Below are 19,971 nucleotides of genomic sequence, written 5' to 3' on the forward strand. Positions count from 1 at the left end.
CTTGTTGCTAAGAAGCCAAAATCGACAATTAGAAGGTAACTTTGGAATTTCAGTCTGCTGTAAAATAACTTATATAAATTCAGATAAATTCTGCGTTCCTCCAGGCAATTTCTTAAAGAGCAGCCGAAGTAGCATAGAAAGACGTGTTCCATAGATTTAATTTCATCTGAATCACATGGGCATAACATTTAATAGAATTTTGCTGAATCTGCTCTCCAAGATTGCTGAAGGGAGACCATTACATAAATCATAACATAAATTGTATGAAGCAAATCTGTTCTCCCGTGTCTACCTATTTTACATTTTCTCACTGCATGGCCTCTATGATGTTCCTTAGCATCTCTTGAGAAGTCTTCACTTGCTTTGAAATGCAGTACAATAAGGTCACTGTCTAAATTGAATCGTGCTACAGTTCAATAGTTTCTCCAGCTAATCTGTTCTAAGTTCCCCTACTCATCGTGCCAAAATACAATTCTATCTGCCTTAAGGTTTCTACTCACTTTAACTTCCCTAAAAGATGGGGAAAACATGCTCTCAGAAAATCAAAAACAGAGGACTAAAGAATGGAATTTGGTTAGAATTCTGTTCATATATCAAAATATTAATATTGAATGTAACACACCACGATATTAAATAAACATGGAGTACCACAGGAAGTACAGGGAGGAGAAATGTGAAAGTGCAAGAGTAGGAAGAGTATATTATTGTTAGCAATGCTGCTTATATTAATTTTAGTGAGTATATTATTGTTAGTAATGCTGATTATATTAGTTTTAGTGAGGAAGTTCTGGGTAAATTATTTAGATTAACTGTGCTATATATTTATACAAATTATCTGATCTTGATAAAAATATATACTTTCTTGAAAGTGGACAAATGGGATTGTCCAGAAATAACGTCATTAGCAATACTATGAGACAGTGAGGAAGAAAGGATCGAGATCAGGCTGTGGCAGGACACTGTCATCACTGAAATAGGGCTGTAATTTGCTTCAAGGTTAAGAGTTTTGTGTTTGCCAGGTTTCATGCAAATAGCTGGAAGGTTCTGAGATTAAGACACCTGTGAGCAAGCACATCTGTCTTCTAGTTCAAGATCTGGGAGGAGTAGCATGATCAGAGAGAAGAGTTCTTATCTGTCAGTTCATATGTTTTGGTGTGGATTGAAAGTGCTATATGTTCAAGAAGCAACAACTGAAGCTGTGGTAGAAAGCAGGCAATGTGGCTGGAAGGAAGATTCCTGAAGAAAGGAGGAGTGTACATCTGAAAACCCAGCAGGAGAAAGCAGCGTTAGAAAGTGAGATTTGCAGAGTAACTGGCTGCAGCGAGTAATAAGAGTGGCACTGGAAAATGTATGGGAAAGTGTGGCCAAGGTGCTGGCTTTTCAAGAGGTTCAGGAAAAGCTCCTTTTGCCTCTTTCCCTCTCTTCTCTAGCCAAGAGTGGATAGGGAAAGCACTACTAAGCTAACAGAGTTAACAAAGCCATGATTAAATTTAGCAGCTATATGAAAATGGAACTCCTAAGTATATTACTTGGCTGAGATCACTGTACACAGAAATATAAACACCATTTACTTTATTTGCCCTGTAAGAATAACACATCACTTTGACAGAACACTCTGTATGTCTGCATTAATTCCTGTGTCATTCCTACCCTCTGACACAGACCATCAGATACACAGAAATATGGGGTGGCTGGTGGATGTTCCTTGCTCTGCCTTGTTCTCTTATTAACAATTATGTTTGAGCAAATACAGCATCGGCATAAGCCATAAGAATGAGGAATGGGAAGAATTTATAGGTAGTCCTTGACTTATAATTGTTTATTTAATGATGGTTCCAAGTTACAGTGGCCTCAGAAAACATGACTTCTGCACCATCCTTGAAGTTAGGATCATTGCACCCCACACCCAGTGATGTGAGTGCAATTCAGATGCTTGGAAAGCACCTTACATTTACAATGGTTGTAGTGTTGTGGTCACAGGAGCACAATTTTTAATTTAACCAGCTGGCTTCTGACAAAAAAGTTCAATTGGAGAAGCTAGAATCCCTTTATGACCACATGATTTGCTTAATGATTGCAATGATTCATCCAATGATAAAAATTAGATCCAGTCACTGCAGGACTTAGCAACCAAAATTCCGATCCTAACTGTAGTTTAGAACAGGTATCTATGCTCCAGGCATTTGGTTTTTTTGTGGCTGTTAAGATATAACAAGTAGGGTCTATGGGGGTATGGACAAGTAGTACAGGGAAATGAAGCAAAATAAATTAGAGTAATAAAATACAAAGTGACTGTATTCTTTATTGAAAGATGGGCTAGAAAAACATTTGTTGGGCTGCAATGAGTTTTTAAAACAATGGAAGAATAAAACTGCTCAAATATGCTTGGAGCTCAAGTCCAACTGGAAAAGTCCTATGGAGATGATTCAGTCTACATTTTGTGAGATTATCTATACTGAGCTCACCACTCAGCAGCTTTTGATACCATTCATCTGTTATTCCCTGGAATATCTCCAAGGGCTGGGAACAGAAGATACTCTTTTACAAACTCTGCTCTTCCCTGAGGGGAAGTATCCAATTAGTGTTAGTCGAGAGAAGTAGTGTTTTCTTGGTTACAGCCCTCTTTCTTTGGAACAGTGTATTTCCTGAGATCGGAATAGCTCCCACCCTGTTGTAACAGATTTTATGAAATCTGTTATAATCGAACTTTTCAAAATATAGGAGCAGTGATAAGTAGTGTGATCCTGTCATAGTTTCATGGTTGACACTTTGGGTACCAAAGTTTTGTAATTATAATTTGTTGTGTTTATTTTGAATTTTAACATCACTTGTATAAGTGAGGTATATAAACTGCTCAGAGTCCCTCTGAAATGGAGTGGCATACAAACACTAACAAATATTTTTTTTAAAGTGCTGGTCATCCAGATACAAACATAAGTGGAAGAAACCAATTATCTATATCCATTTCACTCTTGCTTTAGGGTGGAAACAGCCCAGAAACTGCTTAGTTGTCCATATCAATCACCATACAGGGAGAGAGAAAGACATGGAGTGTGCTACAGCATTGACTTTCAGAGCTCTTTAACATGACTGATTGTGGCATATGGCTGGAGCAACTAGTGGTATGGAACTGGAAAGACAATATTACCTGGCTTTACCTGCAGGGCTGGAATCAAAAAGTTGTAATGGGAAACTTCTATTTGGAAACTTTGTATTTAAATTAGGGGACTCGCAGATTTTTTTTTTTAATTTGACTTGATATTCAAATAGCTGGAGGTGTTTATCCAGCTGTTGGTTTCACTGATGTCTTAGTGACACTCAACTCCTTTCTACTTGAATAAGGAAAGACTATTTATGTGGTTAAAAGTTGCTTGGAAACATTAATGGAATGGATGGGGTCCAAAAAACACAAGTTGAATCCATATTAGATGGAATAATTAAGTAATTTTGTTTTCAGCTCTGAGCATTAGGAAAGCTTCCTCTAATAGATGAGAGCACTTTCCTTCCAATAGAACAATTGTATATCTTAAATATTCTCGATTCTTATCTGTTACTAAAGGCAGGGTTGGCCTCAATACTAAAGAAGCCCTATGTTTAGTCTTGGCTAAGGAACCACCTTCAACTCTGTGCTGTATCCTGAAGGCTAAATCCTAGCCTCCAGGATTTGTGCCCTGGTAATTATCCTATTAGCTTATTATTATATTCAGTATATAGGACTAGCCTTGAAGATGTTTCAGAAGCTTCAAATGGTGATCAATTCTTAAGGGGGACATCTAAACAAAATCACAGAACATTAATCATGAAAGCACTCCCTCCATGAAGTTCAATCTATGCATTGATCATCTTGAGAGATATTACTTGCTGTTCTACCAGAAGGTTTAGCTCACCAGATCCTGAGCAGTGTCTCCTCAGATGATGTTAATAACACTGGACTATTAATGGGTTTTTTTTATTAATTATAGACTTCCATAATTGGAGAAGCAATTTTGGAACTCTCTCCTAAGGGACATTCAGCTAGTTTCTATGCTGTCTTCTGTATAAAAACAAATGAAGATAGGGATGTACAACTATTTCAATCCAAAACAGACAAACGTTGCCAATGCTTCCTTTAAGAAAATGCACTTTTTCCTGCCCTCATTAGAATAAGTGTGCAGGTCTGTTATTTTGAGTAACAGTGATTTGGAAGCAGAATCAGGATACAATTTTTTTGCACCTGTCAACACCTCCTTAACTCAAACATGTATTTTTCTGAGACCCTGCAGCTGCTATGTAAGTCAAGGATAAGACAGTTTCTTTTAAGGAAAGGCTGACAAATAAAATGAGCATGCTCACATCCAACTTCTTCTGCTTTGTATTAAAATACCTGCATATCACTAATTACAGACATCCCTGATTACCCAGACATTTTAAGAGCCATCAAGAACTAATATTTTGCTTTTCTGTACAATACAAAAACCACCTCTAATTTTTTTGTGTGTTCTTTAAGCATTCTCTTCTTGTGATGATTTTAAATCTATTTTGCATTCTCGTAAACTGATCAAAACTCTATTAAAAGGAATGTTATAAAATAAGAAAAATAGTTAATATCTAGAACTGTTTCAAAGAAATCAAGACAGCAAAGTCCTTTTCTTTTTTAAAAAAAAATTCAAAGCTATAGAAATAACATCTGTCACTTTTATCAGAAAATCCTCAATATAAGTTTATCTAAGAAGTTACATATGGCATCGCTATGTAGAATTTGCTCAAAGAAATGGACTTTTCACTTGTTGCAACATACATTTCTTTCCATAATAATGTGGGTAGATAAATAATCTGGGGAAAGCAAAAGCATTCATGGATTTGAATCTTAATTTCATTCCTCACAAAAATTTCTATCTTCTCTTTCATTTAGTTCCCTGTGTTCACATTAACCTTTTAAGAAAGTTTTTCAAGATAGGAAGAGAAGAAGCATTCAGAGAATTGGATTTGGTCATCTGAGGTGTTTCTAACCTCTTGCAATGCTTTACCTCACATATTTAAGAGAGACTTGATTTTTCAGAGGTTTTGAATGGTTTGCATTGCAGGTAGCTATACAATATGACAGAATTGAAATTTTCTTTTTAAGATTGCTGTTTATAAATTTAAGGAACCAAATCTTGGAAATTATATTGCTTTCTTCATTTTTCATACAGTTATTTTGGTGAAAAATTTTAATAGCCAATTTTTATGTGTCAGGGATCTAATTTTTATTTTGACCTATTTTATACTCCTAAATAATCCTTCAGAAATTCTGAGACTATATTCCTAGGTGTTTTCTTGAGTCTTACTTTCAAACCTTTCTTCAAGGAATAGGAAAAACAGTTTACGGTACTTCATTGTAGTTGACTATCAAGCTGAGTTATAAATGTCTTTCTGCCACAATATAATTTGTTGTATTAAATTCTGTAACCATCAGAATACAACTGCCCAGCTTATAATCAATACTATAATCAATGGGCAAATTCCTCAAGGATATTCCTCCTTGACACATTATAATAAAGTAGTATTTCAAAAAAAGTTACAAGAAGCAACAAAGCTTCAGGGTTACAATTCCAGTTAATTTTATAATAGATAAATAACTTCCTCTACCTCCATTACTGACACTGCATTACTAATAAGGCCATAAAGACTAGCCTTGACCTTTTGCTATTGATTAGAAAAGGATAATAAGATACTGGATTGCAACTGAAAAATTAAATGTGTAAAAAACCAACAGACCAAAACCAACAATACACATCCCAAACCCCATTTATCAAAACTAGTAACAGAGAAAAAATAAATTAATACAAGGTACACCAAAAACTAAATGCATAAAATGCATATTTACAAAGTAGGCTTTTTCTAAAAAGAAAAAGCTACAGGAATATTTGCAACCTAGTAATATATAAGGCTGATGCACAAAATGTTGGTGATACAAAAAAACTAAGAAAGTCAGGGGGGAATTGGGGGCACACAATACTGCAGCATTCCATAATAGTTTCCTTTGATTTGATCCTATTGGCTTTAAGAATACATTTTCTTGGCACTAGTGTAGAATTAACCTGCTATTATTACCCTCTGGGATTTTAAGTGCCAATTGCAGTTTAACCCTTACATTTTCTTTTGAGTCTCTGATTCAAGTACTAAGTAGGTTCTGCTCCCTCATTGGGCATATTCTGTAGATGATCAGCAAAAAAGGTTACCAGACCTTTAGCATATATGTAATCCTTGAGTTATAACCACAACTGAGCCCAAAATTTATGTTGCTAAGTGAAACATTTGTTAAGTGAGTTTGCCTCATTTTATGACTTTTTTGCCACAGTTGTTAAGTGAATCATTGCATTTGTTAAGTTAGTAACATAACTGTTCAGTGATTTTGCTTGTCAGGAAAGGTTGCAAATACTGATCGCATGATCCTGGGACACTGCAACTGTGATAAGTATGTGGCAATAGTAAAGCCTCTGAATTTTGATCACATGCCCATGGGGATGCTGCAATGGTTGTAACTGTGAAAAACAGTCATAAGTCCCTTTTTTCAGTGCCATTGTAACTTTGAGCGGTCACTAAATGAAATGTTGTAAATCAGGGACCAACTGTATTAAAACTAGATTGAAAATATAAAAATGCAAGGAATAAACCAAGTACATAAAATAATGGTGACTTTAATAAATTCATTTACAGGCAAGTGATAATTATTTAAGAATTACATTAATAGAGGTTCAAATAAGCATCTAAATCTGGCAATTTTTAAAGCAATTATTTCACAATTTGTAGCATCACTTGATATTGTTTCTAATTAGCCTATTGTCCTTATTTTTCTATGACTTAAATGTCATCAATTGTTCATTAATGTCTTGTATCTAATTATTTAGGGTATTCTTTGATGAAACAGTAAGATGAATTTGAAAGGTTCAATAAATCAGATACTTCTGTTGCTTTTACATATATATAGAAAAGCATGGTTTGCTTAATCTTCATTTATTGAATAGATCACAACATAAAAAAGGATGAGGAAACCTCAAAATCTCAACTGTCTAAAACAAAATCAAGAAGGCACATAATTTTTTCTCTCACTGTTCTCATTTGCTTTTCTGAATTTTTATTCACTACAGGAAAATCTCATAGTCAAGAACTATTGTAAACTTTGGAGAGAAAAAAGTGCAATCAAAACAGCTCTATTACTCTACTAGAGTTATCGGTAATCTCACCACAAAAAGATTCTCTTATTTGAGGAATTTGCCTATAAATACAATTTGTTCTGAAATACATTGAAACTTTTATGCAAGTATGAGGATTTAAAAAAAAATATTCTGACAGTTGGTTCTCCACATAATCCATTATCAAATTCCAATGAATTAAAGGTAGCCAACAAGAAGCAATCAGTTGTTTACTAGTTTTCTGTTATGGGAAAATGAAAGCTAAACAAATATCACAATTACATTTCTGGTGGAATCTTACAAGTATCATGCTTTGCTGAAGTTGTCCTTATACACGTTAAAAAAAGCAGTTATCTTCTGAACAGAAAATATTTTAATGGTTAAGAAATGTGCCTGGTAGTGTCTTATACAGACAGTCCTCATTCTTATGACTACAACTGAGCCCAGATTTTATGTTTCTAAGTGAGACATTTGTTAAGTGAATCTTGCCCATTTTAAGACCTTTCTTGCCACACTTGTTAAGCGTATCATGGCAATTGTTAAATTAGTCACATGGTTGTTAAAGACAATGAAATCTGTCTTCCCCATTGACTTTGCTTGTCAGAAGATCACAAAAGGGGAATCACATGACCCCGGGACACTGCAATTGTCATAAACTGACCCAGCTTTTCATCCTTCCGAGGTCAGTAAAATGAGGACCCAAATTATTGGGGGCAATATGCTGACTCTGTAAACCGCTTAGAGAGGCTTGTGAAGCACAGTGAAGCGGTATATAAGTTTAAATGCTATTGCTAAATATGAGTCAGTTGCCAAGCTCCTGAATTTTGATCTCATGACCATGGGGGCCACGGCTGTTAAGTGTGAAAAAAAAATGGACACAAGTCCCTTTTTTCAATGCCCTGTCTTAACTCTGAATGGTCCCTGAACAAACCATTGTAAGTCGAAGCCTACCTGTATAATGTATGCTTTGAAGTCCTGCCCCCTCATCTGTGCCCATGTGAAATCAGACTTTTTGAAAAGCCAAACTTTCTTGTGCCTTTACTCTTTACTTATGTAGAAGGGGAAGGGCAGGAAACGATAGCTTTATCCTCCCAAGAAGTAAACACCCATTAAACGCTACAAAAGGAGAACAGGGGTTTCATTTCCACCTGCTCACCGTCAGGCCTCGAGTAGCCTTGTTGTTTATTTGGTTATCCAGTGTCACGCTGGAAGTACGCCAGAGGCCAAGCGAAGCAGGCAAACCCATCACCCTCAGAGGTGCTCAGTCCCTGCCGGGCCGCAAGAAAATAAGAAACACCCGCCAAAGCTCTCCTGTCGCAGAGCTGGAGGAAGACGAGGAAGAGGAGAGAAGGGGCTCGCTCTCTCACCTGCGGTTTATGGGCCTAACTCGGACAGCCACCTTCACCGAGGCCATGGCGCATGCCCTGGTCGCGAGCGAGGGCCCCCCCCCTTCGCCTGTTCCCCCGATGGGGAGACCCACTTTCCCCAGAGACGAGCAATTCCCCCGCGGCTCAACGGGTCACATCCCTGCGAGGGCCGGGTGTGTGCGTGTGTGGTGTGTGGGAAGGTCTCTGGCTCCGTCCGCCTCCACCTCCCGCTCGACGCCCCGGGATTGGGAGCGGGAACAGGACTGCCCTCCTGGCGCTGCTGACGCGGCGGCTCCGCTCCGCGGCCGACTTCCCCGCGCAGGGCTGGCGTAAGGATACCGCCGAGGGACAAACGGTGAGCGGACGGATCGCCCGGCCCTCGCCCAAATGGAATTCTTCTCTCCGAGCTAATTCTGAGGATTCTAATCCGCCACACATACGTATCCACACGGTCAATTTCATCCGTACAGGGGTCAGCCGCAGGCCCCCATGTAAATAAAATGGCTTTTACTTTTTACCACACTTCCCCTTTGAACGGACAAGCTTCAGCGAGGGCGCCTTTAAAAGGCACTATGCCCAGTTCCTCTCAAGCAAGCCCGCTACTACAGCAGGCACCGCATCGGCGAGAAAGGCAAAAAGTGCGGTTCCAATCGGAGAGTCGGTCGGGCTGGGAAGAACAAGATGCCGTTGCGGCTGAGCTGCGCTATTCTCTCCGAAGCCGCCTTACAACGTGCTAAGTGGCCGATCCACCTAACTGGCGCTGCCCAATTTATACTGGTCTCCGGTATACTCCGGGGAAAAAAAACAACAAAAAAAAACTTTCCCGATTCTTCCTGGGACCTTATGTTTGTGAAAGACGTGCGTTATCTACCCAGTCAACGACCTGATCTTTGTAACCCTGGCTCTGCGAACCATTCGTAAAACATCACTAAGGTCATCCCCAAAGTAGTATAATAGTTGAAACTTTTGTTGTTGTTAAAAAAAGTGCACGTGGAAATCGGCTTCTTTCAAAAGCGCCATCCGATCTACTCTGTGTAATAATAACTCGGGGGTCCTGATGGACTTAATGGAGTGGGTTTAGAGATGTGTGAAGTAGGTGCCTTTGTATGTGTGTGTGTGGGATAAGAATATTTAGCTTTGTAAACCCAAAAGCATCGTGTGCGTTGTGCACTGCTGATATAAGAATGTGATTTTAAAAAGATTTAAAGATAATCTGGACACTTATTAGAGGTGGTAGGAGTATTGCGCTGCTTTGTTGAACTCAAGAGTTGAAGAATTATAAACCCACTGGGAGCCTCTTATTGGACCAAATGGTATGCCAAGAAATTATGTTTTTTTAATTTGTCAAGCAAGTATTAGATAACAGGTATAAGTATAAACATGGTTATGAATACATGAAATGGATATGAATAAAAAAGAAGCAATAGGACAGGGACGGTAGGCACATTGGTGTGCTTATCTTATCTGTGTTTCAGTTTCAAACATAACAACTCCATGTCTCTTATAAGAGTTAACTACCGAGTACTAGATGTACAAAGCTAGTAGGATAATTAAGCCTTTTTTAGGAAGATGACTTATTATGGCCTATAAAAAAAATAGCAGAGCAATTTTCATTGTGCAAGTTATAATGTATTTTTCCACCAGTGCAGCTAATTTTAATCCTGAATTGATTAGTTTTATGGAGCCAAGTTATTTTAATTGGGAAGCCTACTGTGTAAGTAAATGTTCACTTCCTCCATTCCACAACCCCAAATTTTCCAGTTGTGCTGTACTGAACGTTCCCCCTCCTCCAGTGATAGGAATTTTAGGAAGAAAGCAAGAGAAGTTTTTATATCTCACTTTATATCAGTTTTTTCAACCTCAGAAACTTTAAAATGTTTAAATTTCAAATCCCAGAATTCTCCAAGTGGCATTTCCTGGTTTGGATTCAGACTCTGCATGCTTCCTTGTGAGTGATTGAAAAGGGAGGAAGGAATACAGTAGTTGCCTACTACATCATTATTTTCTTTCAAATTATTCCTTGCTTCAAAAGAACAGATTCGGGCTCAGTGTAAATAATTCCATGCCAGGTATTTTTATTTAATCATCTATGATGTAAAATGAATAAATGTTTACATATTTTTGTCAACTGAAAAAAATACTATGATAATAAGATATCGTTATCATAAGTCAGCATTGATTGGATTTATGTCTTATAGCATGAATTAAAATGGAAAGGGTGTACTGTAAGTTTTTAAAAGCTATAGCTCCTCAACAGAAAATGGGTATTAGAAACAATCAAAAAGTCACAATCTGGCAAAACTAGAGAGAAGAGGCTGGAAAGCAATATATCCAGACAAGTATAGGAAACGAAAGAGAGAGAGAGAGATTAAGGCTCTTAAGACAGTCATCTTGTGAGTGGACTACTGCAGTGTGCTTTACATGGGGTTGCCCTTGAAAACCATCTAGAAATGACACCTGGTTCAAAATGCAACAAAAGCAGTAATGCACACCTCTCACTGTGCCTATGTTGCTATACAAGTGCACTGCCCATTGAATGCAATTCAAGGTGCAAGTTATTACCTATAAAGCCCTGTATGACAGAGGACCCAGATATCAGAGACACTGCTTTTCTCCAATAGTTTCTGCCCACCCAGTACATCTTGGTACACTCCAGGCTGCCTTTATAAAACACTATCATCTTGCAGGACCTAGGAAACATGCCTTCATTGTCATAGCCCCCACCCTCTGGAACAGCATCCCACACAGATAAATACTGTGCCCTCTTCTTCTGGGGCTCTGGAAACACAGCTTTTGTTCACTGGGTTCTTTTTTGTTGTTGTGCTGACCATTAGATTATTTTAATCTGGCTGTCTATGTGATTCAATGTTTTAGCTGTTTTTATGCTTTCTCTGCTTTTGTATGCCTCCAGAGTCCACTGGAGTTGGGCAGCCAATAAATTCAAATAAATAAGTAAAGCCCATTGAGATAAAGAACTAGGTGGATTAAAACAGCAAGGTTATTCAGGTTGTTATATCCCTGTGAGTTCCATTCTCAGATGTTCTCATAAGTTCTATTGTATGGGACATCTGATGTAGAAATGTCCTAAAAGACATTCTTTATTGTCAGATGTACAGCTCTCAACAATTCTGGATGTCTCATAAAATCAATGAAATTACAACATAACATCTATAACATCCATAAAATCCAAAAGAGGGCAACTATTACAACTTGTGAAACAGAGGTCTTACATATGGGTGAACTGAAGGATGCACATGACTGATCAAACTATAGCATTCTGGACCAATTCTCGGTGGTCTTCAAGGACAGACCCATGGGGGCAGCATTGCAATACTCAAGCCGTGAAATGAAATTAGGGCATTGTGATAATGTGAAAGGCCCTCTGATCTAGGAAAGGGTGCAATAGATGCCCTAAATGGAGTTGTGCAAAGGCCTTCCTGGGCACAGCCGACACCTTCTCAAGGAAGAGCTACAAATCTAGAAAGACCCTCAGGTTGTGTATCAACTTTGAAGGGGGAACTACTACCGCAACCAAGGTTAAAGATGGAATATCTCCAGATCTGGGTGGCACAAATATCACAATCGTGTAACAGCAGGATGTTACATGTGTTTTGTCACAGAAATAGAAAAGAAGTAGAAAAATACATTGCTCGATACAGGTAGTCCTCACTTAATAAATATTTGTTTGAAAAGCAACAGCAACACTGAAAAAGTGATAGTCCTCACATGTATGACCATCAGAGTAATGCCATTTCAATTCACATGCTTGGCAGTCACATGATTGCAACTCTTGTAGCCAGCTTCCAACAAACAAAGTCAATGGGGTTGTAAGAAATCTGTCACGTGATTTCTAACAATGATCCCAGGTGATTTGTTTAATGTCTGCAACCAGGACTGCCATAACTCTTATTTTAAGTCTCTGCAGAAGAGGTGGTTTACAGCAGGTTCTGACCAGTTCTGAAGAACTGGTAGTGGAAATTTTGAGTTGTTCAGAGAACTGGCAAATACCACCTCTGACTAGAGATTTTTCCAGTGTCCTTCCCCTGCCACACCCATCAAGCCACGCCCCTAGAACCGGTAGTAAAAAAATTTGAATCCCACCATTGCTCTGCAGTTATGTGATGTTTCACTTAATGACCACTTTGTTAAGAATGTAAGTCACCTAACAGTTATTTGGGTTGGAAAAATATAAACTAGGGTAGACATTTTAATACTGTAGCTTTAAGAGAATGCTAAAACTATAATTGGGTATGGCAAATGGGTGGAGTCAGAAACCTGGGTTGTCTCAGTGAGTATCTGTTTTCTTCTGTTGAAGAGAGTTGCTGTTCCTCCTAAATGACTGTTACTGATCGTTGATGTAAGTCTGTTACTGAACTGTTTTTGATACTGGAGTTTGATATTTGGATTATCCCTGAACTGAACACTGACTGCTTTATCTGTGAATGACTTGGACTACTGATCTTGGACTGTGCATAAACGCTTATTGGAAGTAAAAACTTACATTTTCTGTACAGTTTTATCTGTGTGCTGTGTGTGTATTATTCTTCACTACTCTCACTACATCTCCCTGTATGTGCTCATTCTCCTAACAGGGATTACCTCAACACACTTCTCTTAGCAATGGAGTTGCTGCTCTCAATTAGGGTGGTTAGGTGAGGACTACCTGTAGATAGACAGGAAATGGTGAGAAAGGAGAAGAGAATCTTAAAAGAAATTCAAATAATAACAGAATCGAAGGGATAAGGATAGTGAAAGGTCTGTTTTTACTATGGCTGCCTAGAAATCTCCTAAATCCCTAACAAGGCAATAACTTGTATATTAGATAAATATTAGAGGTGACAGAAGATCCTCCTTTTGTGAGGTTAATGACTGGTTGATCGATTCTGTGCTATCAAATCAATATTTTGGAAGCCATATGGATAGACCCTCACATGGATGACATGTCCACAACCCAGTCCCTCACAGCTTCCAGTGATTCATCCATCATAGCTATAATAGAATCCATCTGTCTTGCTGGATATCAATCATTTGTGCTTTCAAAGACAATGATTTGTTTATTTGTCTGATAATCTCTTTTTCTTGACCATCCATGGTATTCCCAGAGTGTTCTCTACCATCAAAGTCCATCTTCCATAGGCATACCAATATGGAAGAAGTTGAATAGAACTTGAAAAGAGCGGTGTCTCAGTAACATGCAGAAGAATTCTAACACTGGCGTTAACTGTCTGTGTGTCTTTAAATGTTATTGTGCAATTTTGCACATATAGTGTTGGACCAAGGAGAGTTTGCCTGGTCTTACAAGTTAGTCTTCCTCTGGCTTGGGTGGTCCTGGATTAGTAGACAGTAGATCTCAGGCTGGAATTTCTTCCTTATGTTAAATTCTCATCTAAGCCAAAATAGAAATCAAGGCTAAACAGAAACTTACTAAATGAGTGCTTTTTCTTTTGACTTCCATTTCTGGAAATTTGGGAAAGGGACAATTCTAGTTTCTTCTTTGCTAACTTCCTTGCTGTCCATTTTAACAGTTCAGAATTGCATCAGTTTAACATGAATTGTATGGTATTTGCTGTTGCTGGTTATAATCCCAGTGGGGGGAAAGATAAGCTGCTTTTTCCAAAGAAGAGGCTTATAAAGACCAACAAAAATTGCATATCAAATATCATCCCATCCTATGTAACTTATTGTGAGAATTGGTGCTTATATAATTTAGATAACCTCTCTCCATTATATCGCACTTGCTCAACATTCTATGAAAGAAGAAAAAAGAAGAAACAGCATTATGACAGTGCAATGTGTGAACTGTATGTATGGGCCCAGTTGAGATGATATACTCATGATTATCTTGGCCATTGTTTTCTTAACATCTCATTTAGATTTGTCTTCTGAACCCAGGTCAAAATGTGATTATCTCTTTTATGCATAACACAGTCAGGTTAACTCAATTCATACACTACCATTTCTGCTACATGTAGAAACCAATAGTTTGCCTGTCTCTCATGTCTGTTGTTGCCCCATAAGCATATATATAAATTTCAGCATTAACTTAAGTACGTTAAAAAGGATATACTGTACATACAACAAAGTAATCACCTCAGAAATATACAGCCATGGTTTAGGGTGTCTCTTAGCTATATTTGCCTTTAAAAAAGTGGGGACTAATTCTTTAATCATACATATTTAAGTACAATTCTGATATTTTTAACAGAGTTGGGAATAGACGTCCCTTTGGTGTGTATGGTATTCTTTGCGTAGGGAATGAAAGGTGAGGTGAGGGAAAAATTACTTGGAGATGGGGACAGACCGATGAAACAGGATGTACTACTCTCCCTCCCCGTTGAGCATGATGGCCTTCCAGGAAGCAGAAGAGCCTTTAGGGATATTTTTAAATAGGAGGTCTCTTCTGTGACAATAAATATTAGCCAGAATATCCATTTGCATGACAATTTATCCTTTTGCATTCTCTTTCATATTAGTTTATGTCAAACATGTTGAATATCGCAAGAACATAATGTATGTGCATGTAGTAGAAGGAGGGGAAATAATGTTTCAATGGGCTTGTCAAGAATCTTGTTCTGTCTGTCTGTCTGTTTGTCTCTATCTATCTATCTATCTATCTATCTATCTATCTATCTATCTATCTATCTCTATCTATCTATCTACCTACCTACCTACCTACCTACCTACCCACCCACCCACCCATCTATCTATCTGGAATGTCCTCTTCTCCCTCTTGTGGCTTATTTGGTACATGAACTATTTTAAGGATATGATTGCACCCACAAATTAAAGAAAACTAACAACTTCAAGATTAGGAAATTTAACAGTTTGTTAACTGCAGCATCCCTCTGCGATAAATATATTAATTGTATACATCCTCATGGATGAAAATGCTCACAGCTTGCCAATGCTTGCATGGCAAAAAAGACTGGTGTAGTTGATCAGATAATGGAAATCCTTAGTCAAAATACAACAAACCATTTTTGAGGTTTGGAAAATCCAAGATAAGAATTGCTGATGGCAATTGTAATTAGAAGAAATCCTACTTTAGTTAAATTCCAAAATAGGAACCTGGGGTTTTTTACATACAAATATAGGCTCTACCTATAATTCTAAATATGCTAATAATTCTTTTAGACATTTTTAAAGCAGATCCATCCCAGAAGTTAACCATTCTTAATATACCACTAACACTTATAAAGTGATAGTGTGTGGGATTGAGTTTTTTTCTTTTGTACTTTGGGCAGACTTTTAAAAATGAGCATATTATTTTAATTATGACTCTGGATAAATTAATTAGATGAATTAATCATGCAGGCCAGAATGAAAGACTGAAAGGATCTACTTTTAAAACAATTTTTAAAGTAGGGGAGTTGCTACTGTTCTTCCATTCGAATATACCAAGCAAGACTACAACATCCCAAGATCTGTAAAATCAAGCACCCAACCTGGACTCCCTCATTGCTTTCCAGACGGTTCAAAGTGGTCCAGACTAAACATGCATGCAAGCCACCTTGGGTATTGGCTTCCCTATTGTGCTGATATGAATCATATATTCAAATTATAGCATTTAATTTTAAATACATGTAAATATATATAAACAGGCATATGTGGATTTTATAAAAATCTGTTGCCTCTTTTGGGCTGGTTTATTTCCTTCTTTTTTTGTCAATACATAAGTGATTATACATGGCTGGTAAAGACAAGGAAAATGTAAGGGCAAAAAGGCTTCTGTTCCCTTAAACTTTTACAGATGGAAACAGATAACTTTCAGAGTTTTAAATGAGTCCATCATTCTTGGAATATGACCACCCTGCATTAAGCCAGAAATTATTAACTACTAAGATAAAGAAAATAAGAAATGGAGAGAGTATAAAAGAAACTGCTGTGATTTATAACCCAGCAGACAGCACCTACATACTTTGAAGCCTTTTTTCTATATTTATTACTCTAGAAACATTCCAAATTATATGGGTGTGCATCAATCCTTGTATTCATATCTCAGACTTTGAAATAAGCGTGTTGTCTTTACAGTTTTCACATGAAATTTAATCCTCAGCTTTTGCTATCTGTTTTTAAGAATTTCCCCATTTCAGATTACAGTTCTAATAAAAAGATTCTATTATCACTAAACTAGCTCGATACCCGTGCTTCACTACGAAACTATGTGGTCAGGCTTAGTTTTGGGGGAGTGTTAGGAATGTAAGTCACCTAACAGCTATTTGGGTTGGAAATATATAAACCAGGATAGATATTTTATTATTGTATCTTTAAAAAAACTGTAATTGGGTGTGGTTTCTCAAATGGCCATAAGATGGAGCCAGAAACCTGGGTTGTCTTAGTCTCAGAAGAAGACTCAGTGAGTCTCTTTTTCCTTCTGTTGGAGAGTATTGCTGTTCTTCCATTTTCCTCCGAAATGGACTGTTGTTCATGGATTTGATGTAAGTCTGTTACTGAACTGTTTTTGATACTGGACTTTGTTGTTGGATTATCCCTGAATTGGACACTGACTACCTTACCTGTGAATGACTTTGGACTGTGTTTGAACTTTGCTTTAACGTTTCTGGAAGTAAAAACCTACATTTACTGAACAGTGTATCTGTGTGCTGTGTGTGTATTATTCAACAGTTCTCTCACTACGTCTCCCTGTATGTGCTCATTCTCCTAACGGGGAATTACCTCAATACTGGTTATAGGCCCAGGCCATACCAGGCTTAGATAACTGAGAGTTAGTGTGAATACACAGTACTGTATACAGACAGCTGTTTACTGTTTAATTGTTGTTACTATCCTGGTAAAGATGGCACAAGACACTTCAACAAGTCTATCACTGATAACCCGCTTGGATGGAACAAACTATGTTTCCTGGTCTATGAAGTGCAGTCTACTTCTGCGTAGAGAAGGTTTATGGAATGTAGTTCAAGACCCACCGGATGTAAACGTTTGGGATCCAACTAATGAGGACGATGCCAAGAAGCTTGCTGACTTTAAACAGAACAATGAACGAGCTCTTTGTATAATTGGACTAACACTGAGTGATCAGCAGCTAGTCCATATTCGTGGAAGAGTCTGCTGCTAAGTGTTGGGAGAATTTGAAGAGGATTTATGTTCGTGACAGTGTAGGTGCACACATACATCTTACATGTAGACTAGAGCACATCTTCTGAAAGGTGGAGATATGTTAGCTCATTTGAACTTCATGAAAAGAACTTTTCAGGAGCTACATGAAAAGGAACTGATATTTTCAGAGCTGCATCAAGTTTACATCATTCTTTCCTCATTGGATGAATGTTATGATGATTATGTATCTTCACTGGAAGTCCTGATCAGAGATGAACTGATATTGACTGACATAACCGGAAGGTTGTTAGAAGAAGCAAGAAGACGGCTAGATAGGGACCAACTGAGGAAGGAACAACCACAAGAAGAGAATTTGTCTTCAACTGCCTATACTGTTAGGAAAGGTTTTTCTTGTGGGGCTAGAGGACATGTAGCTAGATTCTGTAAGAAGGGAAAAAGACAGAATACTGGTAATCACCAGAAGGCCAAGAAGAATGTTAGTTTAGCTATGTCTAGCAATTCAACTGTAAACCATGATTTGTGGGTTGTTGATAATGGACCATCGCAATGCATTACTAAAGATAGAAAAAGGTTTGTAAAGATGTCCACGAGTAAACAACATGTATCATTGGCAAATGGATGGAAGTTGAAAGCCTCTGGTGAAAGTACTGCGTATTGTTCTTGTATAAACGAACATTTAACTATGTTATATGTACCTAAACTAAAATTAATTTGCTATCAGTAAGGGCTTTAGTTAATCTTGGTTATGTAGTAACCTTTAGGGGAGATAACTGTATAATAGAGAAAGAGGGTAAAAGTGTTACTGCTAATTTAGAGAATGATTTATATGTGATACATGATGACCAGTTGAAGATGGCTAACTCAGTTTATAACAATGTTAAGCCACATGATGAATGTATACATTTACTGCATAGACGTCTGGGGCACATTAATTTCAAAATGCTCAAACTGTTGAATTGTCAGAGTAAAATTGAGACCCTGTAGCAAATATTTAAACTATAATGCTTGGAGCCAAGAGAAGAGCAAGGTTACTCCTGCAAACAGACAAAAAGGGTTTAAGACCAAAGAACCTTTAGAGGTTGTTTTTGCTGACATAATTGGTCCTAAAAAACCAAGTTTAGGAGGTGCCTGCTATATTTTGAGTATTATGGACCATTACTCACGATACAGGTTCTGCTATCTTATGAAAAATAAAACAGAAACATTCCAACATTTCTTTAACTGGCTAAGGTTTTCTGAAAGAAAAATGAAAAGTAAAGTAATTACTTTAGTTACAGATAATGGGACTGAGTTTGTTAACAAAAGATTCCAAACTATGTTGAAATTGGCTGGTGTTGAGCATAAACATTCTGCACCTTACAGACCACAACATAATTCGTTTATAGAATGAAGAGGGAAAACGTTACAAGCCATGGCTCGTACTATATTATCTGATTCAGGTTTACCTGAAAAACTGTGGGGTGAAGCCATAATGTGTAGTAACCATGTTTTAAACAATGTAGTAAACACAACAACTGGTGAATTGCCATTCACTCGTTGGCATGGCAGAAAGCCAAATTTAAGTTACCTACACACATTTGGAGCATGGGTGCATATTCCCTCACAAGTAAGACTGAAAGGGCAACATAGAGCTAAGAAGTTATTTTTTGTGGGTTACGAGGCCAACCATAAATCATTTAGATTCTGGGATCAAGGCCCAGCTTATGTTTATTGTAGTGCTAGTGCAAAATTTCTTGAGCACGTTGGGTGGGATAAACTGGAACAGGAATCCAGAAATGATATTATTATTGACACCCAAATAGTCCCTAAAGATAAAATAAATAAACCACAAATAGCCATTAAAGAGGAAGCACAGGAGGAAGTAGGAGTTCAGGCACAGGAGGAAGTAGAAGAACAGGAGCAGGTGGCACAGGAAAGTCCACCAGTTAGCCCTGTAGTACCAAGACATTCAACCCAAGTAACACGACCACCTGATAGATATCAGGCTAGTGTTGTATGCCAAGTGAATACAGTTCCAAGTAATTATAATGAACTGAAACTGTATCCTGCTAAGGATCAGGCTGCTTGGCAGAAAGCAATAGATAAGGAATTGGAATCATTAAAAAAAACTGGAAGTATATGAAAATGTTAAGTTACCACCAGGTAAACATGCCATAGGATGTAAATGGATATATAAGCTAAAGACAGGTGTGGATGGGACTGTTACCCATAAAGCCAGGTTAGTAGCACAAGGGTTCAATCAGACAGCAAATGACTACGATGAGGTGTTTACACCTAGTCTGAAGGCTACTACATTAAGGGCAGCATTAGTGTGGGCAGCTAAAGAGAAATACATTATAAATCATTTGGATGTAGAGATGGCATATCTGCAT

The 19,971-nt window shown here is 37.7% G+C and overlaps 1 protein-coding gene across 4 annotated transcripts in view; it reads right to left on the reverse strand.

Annotated features, from left to right (window-relative positions):
- KIF16B (kinesin family member 16B) overlaps nt 1–8,701 on the reverse strand; it is a 146,126-nt gene extending 137,425 nt beyond the window's left edge. For all 4 annotated transcript variants that reach the window (XM_026712865.2, XM_026712864.2, XM_026712861.2 and 1 more), the window contains exon 1: nt 8,522–8,701. In XM_026712865.2, coding sequence (XP_026568650.2) covers nt 8,522–8,568 — 47 coding nt within the window. In that variant the 5' untranslated portion in view covers nt 8,569–8,701. The remainder of the gene's footprint in view (nt 1–8,521) is intronic.
- Between the last annotated feature and the right edge of the window lie 11,270 nt (nt 8,702–19,971).

Source organism: Pseudonaja textilis, chromosome 1, assembly GCF_049901715.1.
Source record: "Pseudonaja textilis isolate UNSWEBS1 chromosome 1, rPseTex1.2, whole genome shotgun sequence".
Classification (NCBI taxonomy): domain Eukaryota; kingdom Metazoa; phylum Chordata; class Lepidosauria; order Squamata; family Elapidae; genus Pseudonaja; species Pseudonaja textilis.